Source organism: Citrus clementina, unplaced genomic scaffold (genome assembly GCF_000493195.1).
Source record: "Citrus clementina cultivar Clemenules unplaced genomic scaffold, Citrus_clementina_v1.0 scaffold_3, whole genome shotgun sequence".
NCBI lineage: Eukaryota > Viridiplantae > Streptophyta > Magnoliopsida > Sapindales > Rutaceae > Citrus > Citrus x clementina.
The window spans coordinates 29,638,293-29,648,551 of NW_006262339.1; the positions used below are offsets into that span (position 1 = coordinate 29,638,293).

A 10,259-nucleotide genomic window follows, 5' to 3' on the forward strand; every position below is an offset into this window, starting at 1 on the left:
ATCATGGATGTAACCCTCAAGGCTGTTGTTCTTCAAGTCCAGAATAATCAGCTCGGTGCTAAAGTTTCCAAGACATGAAGGAATCGTTCCGCTCAAATTGTTGTGAGATAAGGAAAGATATTGAAGGGAACTCAAACTGCAAATCGACAGAGGGATCTGTCCGGACAATTTGTTGTTCGAAACTAAGAAGACTTGTGTTGAAGGTGGTGGAACCAGAATTGATCCTTGGATTTTGTTGTTTTGCAGATCAAGAATTTTAATTTCCTGCCATGGATGTAGCTCTACATGTGTCAGAAAGTTGTTCGAAAGATGAAGATCAATCAAATTCTTCCATCCTTCAGAATCATGTTTTGAAATTCGACCATGAATTCTACCATTGGAGAGGTCTAAGCTTGTTAACTTTCCTGAGTTTCTCAAGAAACGTGGGAACTGGTTGACATTGCAATTAGATAAATTCAATTCCTGTAGACTAGGTAAGGAATATTTGATATCCATATTGCTAGAGGGAAGTAAATGAGAGTAGGCTGTTGTTTGAAAGATAAAGATATTGCAGGCTTTGCAACTTTGAGAACATGTCGAACTTGACAGTGCCACTCAAGTTGTTTGATGTAAGATCGAGATAAGTGAGGTTCACTAGTTGAAAGATGGAACTAGGAATTGTGCCATGTATCTCATTTTTTTGCAATCGAACTTCTTGTAGTGAATTAGGTGACTGGAATGGATTAATAGGACCATTGAGCATGTTATTTGAAAGATCTAGAGAAACCAAAGAAGGCAGAGTGAACAACCAGGATGTTACCCTGCCTTGTAGAGAGTTTCCAGAAAGGTCTAAAGTGGTTAAATATGACAGTCCACTTACATGATGGGGCAGGTGGCCAGTAAGATGATTTGATGCGAACACAATTTCAGTAGCTCTAGTGAGGTTTCCAATTGATGTTGGAATTGACCCGGTAAAACTGCATTCTTCGATATGTACAATCTCCAAGAACAATAGATTTCCAATTGAATCGGGTATTTTACCTGCGAAGTTAGTGGAAGAAAGATACAACTTCCTAAGAGGACTACTCCAGTTAGAATTTGGGAGATAACCAGTGAGTTTACTGTTTCCATATAAATAGAGTGCTTGAAGGTTTGGAAGACGAAAAATTTCATCAGGGAAATTTCCTTGTAAACTAGCTCCACTGAGATCGAGAGCCGTCATTGCTGAAGACAAGTTTAGAAGAGAAAAAGATTTGATCAAAGACACGTTTGTTGTTCCGAGATTGAGAAGGCTTAAATTTGTTAGGTTACTCACAACCAAATCAAAAGTTTTTTGTTCGATTGTCAGGAAGTAATTTAGGGAAATTTCAAGATGAGTTATGTTGATGCGAGATTCTGGTTCTCCTCGTTCTACGACCAGGGTCTCTGCTCGATCAACTTCACCACGACCAGGATCTCTCCTCGTAAAGCTTCTTCTTCAGAGGTTCCTGCGCACACAGACAGGTCAGAGTACGCCGGTTGTTTTCCCAGCACAAACCCTCCGACGCTCAAGTCAGATATGAAGGTTCGGGGAACGCTTGCCACAAATCTTATGGCTGCAGGGTTGTTTTCTCTCTTTTAGAATCAAAATTGCTAACCCTTTTACCTTCGTTGGCTTCCTTTTTATAGGCTTCCTCTGAGTCCCAGTCTTCCGCAGTTTACGCCCGTTGTTCTCCCTACGCTCGGATGTGGATGTCCCATTATCTTCATGATGGGCGAATGGAGATGGACCTCGTGCCTTGATTCTCGGATAGGAAGGCACGTCTCACCAACTGCCGTTGATCGGGTCTCCTCGCCTCGAACCCTAGCGGGAGTGACCCTATGCCTCTAGCAAGGGTTCCGCCTCACGAATGGCATATTCGTGGACGAGCAGAATATTCCTGCTCCTGTTCCCTTGCTACCTGGCTCTTACAGGAGACACCTGCTCGCAGAATTCTACCACCAAACATCTGCTCATCACGTCTGGTCTCACCGAAGTATTTCCCTCAAACAAGTTAGTTTGGACAAGTGAGAGATTTCATATGGGACTAGACCACCGAAATAAGAAAAAGAGAGGTTAAGATATGTCAATTCCTTTAGCCGTCCAATCTCGGGAGAGATTTGAGAACCACCGAAATCGTTGAAAGCAGGTTGAGAGATTGGAGATGGGAAAGATGGAAGAGGCTGCTATTGTCATCGATGCTGCGTTCAAGCCTACTGGAACTTCTGTCGAGGCCAATCACGTTTCCTGTCACATTATCACATGTTACCCCATCCCAAGAGCAGCAGTCGGTACCCTCTGTCCAAGAATACGTCTTAGGATAAAAAACTTGTTCATTACATGTAGCGTAATACCCAGAACTGAAAAAAAAAAGTTTTATTTTTAAATTGAAGCAAAGCTAAACTTTGGTCGGGAGGGCAGAAATGAGTTGTTTTAGGAGATGAGTAATGGAAAGATGATGAACAATCCACTTGAAAATAACCAAACAAACACAAGAAGAAGTAGAAGAAGAAGAGGGCACAGGAGACTTGATTATAATGCCATACGAACCTCTCCGTCATAATTTCTAAGAATCAATACTCAGAAACTTGACAATTAATGTCAAATTGTTAAGAGGCAGATGATAAATGTTAATACAGAGGAGTTCTTATATATAGGCATTTCGTGGACGATATCTTTTGACTTTTGTATTTCATTTCCAGGCATGTTCCAATTTGGTCAATGATTAATATATCTGAAATGCATCAAATTATGAAATGCAATTAATGGACCAAAAAAAAAAATTCCATGAAATGTACGATCGTCCAAATGGTGTGAATTAAGCGAGCATGCAATGGACAAAAAAGAAAAAAGAAATCAATAAACGGTACCCATCAATTAATGATGAAGTAAATAGATGTTTTTAAATACGAGAATGTGGAATTTTTAGCTAATAAATTTAATTTTGAAATAGTATAATCAGTGAGTATATACGAGCATCCTTTCAACCGGCTAATTTTCTGCATCCTTTCAGCCGGCCAGTATCATTTTTTAGGATTTGTAAGTTACTGTAATAAATATCAGGATTGATATATATATATATATATATATATATATATATATATATATGTATGTATGTATGTATGTATGTATGTATGTATGTATGTATGTATGCATGTATGTGTATAAATATCAGTATAAATAAAGTTTATCAATAAACTCCCACGAAAAGGAAAGATAAAACTCTCACAAATGTTCTTGTAAGAATCGAAATATAATAAAAGAAAAAGGATTTAATTATCTATCCTTTTTTTCACAATGAAAACACCAAAACAAATCAATAGAGAACAACGTACGTATTGTCATTATTAGAAGTAGCCTATCAGACTTGGAATCTTCATCAAGGGTTAGTGTGTAGAAGTAAGGTCAAAAGCAAACTCAAGTGCTACACACATATGTATTACCATACTTCTTTTAATTAAAGCATCTCATTTTCTGCTTTATTGGCCTAGAGTCTTACTCGTGGATAATCTATGAAAACCCACCTCAGGGTCGATATCTAGTATGTCTTTATACGACCAAGCAAATACATTAGATTATTAGAATATCTTTGCAAGAATTCCATCAACCTTATCCTTAAGTCATCCCCAAACTTAAACCCTATTTAAATAATTTTTTCAAGTCATCTAACTTTACCTTTGCTATTTAGAGGGTTTTAATAGGTTCTTATTTGTTCTTTTTAGAATCTCCTCGAGCATTAAGGGATATTATCTGTATTGTTTCTTTAGCTACCATCATAGAGTAGCTCCTCACAATTCTCTAGCTGCCTTTTACAACTTTTACCATTCCATTTATTTAGTATTTAATTGTTAGATAATAGATGGAAAAAACAAATTTATTGATCCTGAAAAGAGGTTATCCAAATATTATCTTGGACTATTCTCCTCTACTATAATAAAATCTAACATCATGGTTATTTTGAACGATTTTAAATCAATAATTACAAGTAGTTCTACAACCCCTAGTAGCATTAACAACGAATCCATTCAATGAATTACTTATGGCTTTATTTTTAGGTCCATCTTGTCTAAAGTGGCTTTAAAAATGATGTCAAATGAGCTGCCAGAGTCTATCAAAATCCTTTTATATTCTTTGCTTACAGCATTGGCTTTTATAAACACCACATCTTTGTATTGGTACATAACTCCCTCCTTATAATTGCAAATAATTTGGTCTTTGCACCTTTTTCCAATGGTATTAGGGGTGGGCATCGGATCGGATTTGGATAGATCCGATCCGATCCGATCTAATCCGAACAAATTCGGATTGGATTCGGATTCTGCTTCAAATCCGATCGGATGTAATTTGTGCAATCCGATCGGATTTGATTCGGATCGGATCGGATCAGATTAATCCGAATAATCCGATCGGATTGCACTGCTCCTTAAAAAAAAAAAGAAACAAAAATTAAATGAAAAATTGAAAACTTAAACAGCTAAACCTAATTCCCAAATCACAAAACCACCCACGCAACCCAGCCACGCGACCTGACGCACCACGCAACCCAGCCAAACCAACCCACGACCACAAACCACACACACAGGCCACAACCTGACGCACACGACGACTCACGCCATCGACAACACAAACGGAACGAACCCAGCCGGATCTTGATCAACGTCCAGTTGCCATTCACGACGAGCAGCTGACGGCGAAAGCAACCTCGCGATAGTCGACTTGTTCATTGTGTAAGGTTCCTGTCTTTATTGCATGATTGTCTAAGGAATTAAATGTGCAGTCTGTGATGAGCAAATCAAGAAGACGAAGTGAAAGGCTGCTGCAGAGAGATGAGCTCTCGACTTACCTATATTTGGATGTGTAATTATCATATAACACCCTGAGCTTTTGATAATGAAGCTAATGAAAGAATTGTGTAAGGACTTGTGTTTCATTAATTCTAGATTTCATTAATTTTTGGTAAAAATTGTCAAAAAGGTCCCAAATCCGAATACAATCTGAACCGATCCGAATCCGAACTTATCCGAAATATTCATCCGATCCGAATCCGATCCAAACTATTTCGGATCGGATTGGATCGGATTTGAAGTTCGGATTAAAATCGGATGGATTTTTTTCCAATTCGAATTATCCGAAATCCGATCGGATTCATCCGAATCCGAAATTGCCCAGCCCTAAATGGTATATTGAAAAGAACGTCATGACTGCTCATACTATATCTTTCATAATTTTTTTAGCACTATTTGAGTCCTATACTAATGTTGGCCTTTTACAATAACTCTAGCATTGACTCTTCCCGTGTTACATCTTCATTACTCACCTTTTCAAGCAACTTTTGCTCATCTTCCAATGGAAATAATATATTTACATACTCATTTAAATAACAATTTCTTACTAGATCTTTGACCTTATTTTTTAAATCACGACAATGCACCATGATCTGGCCATAGTTGTCATGAAATTCGCAGAATTTACTCTTGTCATGTTTGTTAGTTGCTCTTTGAGAGATGTTAGAGGGTACAACAGCACTCGATCTTTAATGGAGTGGTACAACTTTTCTAATGAGACCTTTAAAGGTGTATATTACTTGTCTATAAAGTATAGTCTACTCATGTGTGGTTCTATCTCTTGAGAAGCTTTATGTCTAGCTAGAAAGAATTAGTGGTGATAGAAGGTTTACACCTGATTTGTTTGACCTTTTGTCTTAGTTAGTTTTTCTGTTGATCACTTGGTTGTCCTAATTGGGCACAAATATTTTGTTGAGTAAGACTTTTTAATTGCTTTTTATTAAAGGGATCCTGAGTTGGCTTTATTTGTGTATGTTGGATTAGGTCAAGATAAGAAATAATGCCACGAGTAGGGTGCTCTCACTACTAGAAAAATGGTCTTTACTGACTTTAGAATAGTGTCAGAAATTACTTTTACTGACACTTATTAATTGTGTCAGTAATCTGGGAGTCAGAAAAATAGTGACACTTGTAAATGGTGTCAGTGATTACTATTACTATAGTATCACTAAAATAATAACACCATGGTATCAAAATATTACAATACTATATTAGTATTTGTGATTACTGTTACTATAGTATCACTACTTTATTTATTATTTAAAAAAATAATTATATAAAATGACATGTTGCCCATTGATTTGTTGATAGAATTAAAAGGCTGTGAGAAATAAGAACAAAAATCAATTTATATATCAAAACCTTTCGTAACATTTAAATATTATCAATATATATTACACAATCCAAATACTTCAATATACAAAGACGTCTGATTACAAGACAAGTTATTCTTATAATTGAATAATCTTAACTACTATTATCCAATCAATTTGATAATGATACTTCTCTAGAAAATATCTTCATAGTATATGACTAATTACCGAATTTTGTCCACGGGATAAGGCATCTTGAGCAATGAGCCATATCAAATGAATTTGCGGGGAAAGGTAGGCGCTGTGTGGAAATGATGCCAAGAATTGCGGGAATTCCACGTTCCAATGCAAATTGAACTTGAGCTTCATGATTATCTCTTGGTGCAAGAGAAACCGTTAAAATTCCACGATCTAATAAATCACCTCCCCAGCTGGCAACCTATAAAAAAAAATGTAAGTGAGTTAAATTTATCCTAAGATGACCGAGAGGCACCATAAGAATAAACCATCAATGCAACATAGATTAGCCCAGTATATGATTAGACGAAAAAGTGGGCAAATGGAAAACAAAACTCACCGCACATCCAGTGTCAATAGCAGTTCGAACTGTCCCATCTTTCATTTCTGGAATCAGATCTCGCATCAAATCAACATATGCACCAACTCATTTGGGAAACATTGTACCTCCACCAGGAAAGAGGAACTTCTCTCCTTGTTTTCTCAGCCAATTCTGATTTGACTTCTGCTTGTTAATCCAATCATAAGGCACATTCCTGAAACTAGATCCAAATAATAGAACAAAATTGACTTACGGCCAACATCAGTGGACAAAAAAACCAGTTCATTAATAGATCATAATACCTGTACCAACATTCATCCCTGCTTTTTGGCCACTTGATAGGTGGCTTATACCCATTAGGAGGGGGTATTAAGCATTCCTTCCTCTCAAAAACTGGAGGGCAGTGGCGTTCCATGAAAGTCAGCCGATGAGCACCGTACTTTTTCCACCTCTGTAGCAATGAATGTTTGCCATCAATATGGCCACTTGATATCATATAGCTTTGTAACATTGCCTAGAAGCTGTTACTATTATCAAATAAGCATTTAAGGTATACCTTTGGATATGTGCATGGAGTGTAGTCTTGATAGTTGCTGCTGCAATCAGGGAAGTTAACAGATTTGATCTGAAGCGGAGCAACCGCTGGATCCTTGGGAGACGGGACTGCTTTCTGGACATCCCTAATCTCGACTCTATTTTTCTCAGAACAAAAGATTCCACCAAGGTAAAACGAAAACCCACGTAGTGCAACAAACAATATTGTCAAAGGAACAATCCTGGGACTTTTATCACCATTTGGAGAAATCGGTTTCCTATCTTTATGCTTCATTTTGTCAGAAACAATTAATTACCTGCATTGATAATAGTAAAAAAAAATGTAGTCACAGCTAAGTGAGATTAAATTTTTAGCTCAATGACCAAACACGTAAAGAAACATCTCCAAGATCCCAACTATGGAAATAAATACATTCCATGCTCCAGTTTCGATTCCTCCATTGTCTAAGATATTAAACTAAGCATCATAAAGCAGAATGAAGCGGACAGTACAATATTTGAGTCACAACTCAATTTCACAACCCAGTCACTTATAATTATCCTGAGACTATTAATAGGATCCAATTAACCAACTAAGACGGTTGAGAATTAATGTGTGAACTTAAATGAATGAGTAAATATCAATTTGACCAACCAAAAAAAAAAATCAAATGGGAGTTAAAGAACACCAATTTGCCAGACGAATGAGCGTAATAATAAAGCAAAAGACGAATTTGCCAGACGATGAAGTTATTTCTGGTTCATCACTAAATTCTCTAATAAAATAAAACCTCTAAGATCACCAATACAATTCAAACAAACTCAATTCGTAACCCAATTACAAAATGAAGAATGAACCAACTGATAACAAAAATATTACAACAAGGTCATCCCAGGTTTCAAAATCACCAATAATTAATTTTTTTAAAAAAAATTCTTGCCTGTCTAATTCGAAACAGAACCTCTTCTCCCTTTGCCGCTTCTTCTTTGCTTTCATAAAACCCAGCTCCAACCAAAAACTTCAACCCTAAAGGAAATTGAAATCAGAGTTTTCTATACAGAAAGAAAAAAGTAATTATAAATAAAGATAAAACACAACCTTTTCTCATGGGTTCTTTGCATATCACCCTCCATCGATCCTGCAATTGATATTGGCTTCGTCACTCCATACTGCTTAGGCGGTAACGGCGACAAAATCATTCTCTTCGAACTTAACATTAAAAACAATGAAATACCCCCTACAAAAAAGCCCTAATTTTTGGATTCGAACTTTCAAAAAAACCGTAGCTTTGCTCAAATTCTTCACTACACTTTCTAGTTCAAGGGTATTTTAGGTCAAAGATGGCGATTTGAAGGTTGACGGTGACGGCTGAGGTAGATCATTGTTATAGAGAGAGAGAGAGAGAGAGAGAGAGAGAGAGAGAGAGAAGGAAGGAAGAGAGCTTCAGTTCATAGTAAGAAGCGGCCGTGGGGAGTGTTTTTTCACTTCTTAAAAATTTTAGATTTTAGGTTTTCATGTACACCTTCCATTAAAACGACATAGTATCTAGGTAATTTAATTTAATTTTTAATATTATTTACTTATTAAGCCAAAAATCAAAATCCAACTCATGGCCCAGTGGTTAATGTTTAAAAGTAAAAAGTTAAAGTTTAGAGGTCTTTAGTTCGATTCCTAATGGACACAAAATTAAAATTTTATTTTTCTAATTACTAACACCTTATTGTCACAGATCTCTGATATTTAATTTACAGACACTATAGTATCACAAATTTGTGATATTTATTTGTTAAACACGGAAAATGTTCGAAATGCATGTAATTACTGATACTTTTTAATAAAGTATCACAAGACAAGTGTCAGTAAAGGTTATTTTTCTAGTAGTGTCTCTTCACACCATTCAATTGTTTTTACGACAACTTGTCCTAGTATATATATATAACGGGTCCACTTCCCCTTTGTGCCCTCCTCTCTTTTCTCCTCGATTCCTCTAGTTGCTTACATCCTACTTTCTCCTTTTCAATCTCTATATCCATCATCAATTGGACATGAACTGTCAAATATGAGTTAATTGCTGGTGCCTTCATATTGTACCATAGTTGGCCTATCTTCACCCTCTCTTTCAGTCCCCTTAAAACTTGAGGATGATTGAAAGTTTCAAGCTCAAGAATTGCTCTATGATATCTTTTAATAAAGTCTTTAAGGTTTTCTTTCTCTCCTTGTTTAAGGTCACGAGTCTTAATATCATCTTCTGGGTTCATCGTCCCTTTAGATTACTCAAAATCTCCATATAATTGATCAAAAGTTCTAATGCTTTCTCAAGATAATTTTCTATGCCAATCGTGCACTCACCCGTTTAACATCAATAGAATGTTCTACTCCTATGTAATGGTGTTAAGCCCTTAAGTTGAGTCATCTCATTAATTATTTTATGTGGATTAGCAAATCACTTTTTTCTTGAATACTGAAGGTTTGAAAGCAAAAATCCCTAAGAATTGTTATATTCACGATCTCTGGTAAAAGTAAGGATCCATTGTCCAGCAAAATCCTCTGAGCATGGGTTTTTCCTTTGCTGTACATCTCTTTAATGATTTGTGCCAACCTACGCACTCATTTTTTAATTCCCTTGCATGACTTGGATTTTGCTTTACCATCTGCTTGTGTTCACGTGCTACATTTTAATAGGCATTGCCTTAGCTATCTCTCTTTAATATTCTCTCCTTTCCTTATATTTATTGTTGTGTTTGGGTCATTATGAGGTGGTGATGAGTGTAGGAGTGTTTACATTTATAAAGGGTAAAATTGTTGTTTTGCATTCTAAGTCTCACTAACATCTCTATCTTTATGTATTTAAGCCCTTTAAACTTTGATTTTATGCATGTTACTATAATTTGAGTATTTTATGTATTTTAAGATATTTTAGTTATTTTATGATTAATGAGATTCAAACGGCAAAATAGACGATATTTTTGAGCTCAAAATGGCTAACAAACTTGATAAAGAATATAAAGTC

The 10,259-nt window shown here is 36.2% G+C and overlaps 1 protein-coding gene across 2 annotated transcripts; it reads right to left on the bottom strand.

The window, feature by feature from the left end:
• Positions 1–6,740: 6,740 nt before the first annotated feature.
• On the bottom strand, positions 6,741–7,243 carry LOC18048940 (probable methyltransferase PMT21). Of its 2 annotated transcripts, none has more exons than XM_024189072.1 (2): positions 7,017–7,243; positions 6,741–6,934 (listed from the first exon to the last, which is right to left on the bottom strand). In XM_024189072.1, the coding sequence occupies exons 1-2, from the start codon at positions 7,223–7,225 to the stop codon at positions 6,820–6,822; spliced, it is 324 nt and encodes a 107-aa protein (XP_024044840.1). In that variant the 5' UTR covers positions 7,226–7,243; the 3' UTR covers positions 6,741–6,819. The 2 variants fall into 2 exon arrangements, with proteins under 2 accessions (XP_024044840.1, XP_024044841.1); XM_024189073.1 differs by having other exon boundaries at positions 6,741–6,928; positions 7,017–7,240.
• Positions 7,244–10,259: the final 3,016 nt, after the last annotated feature.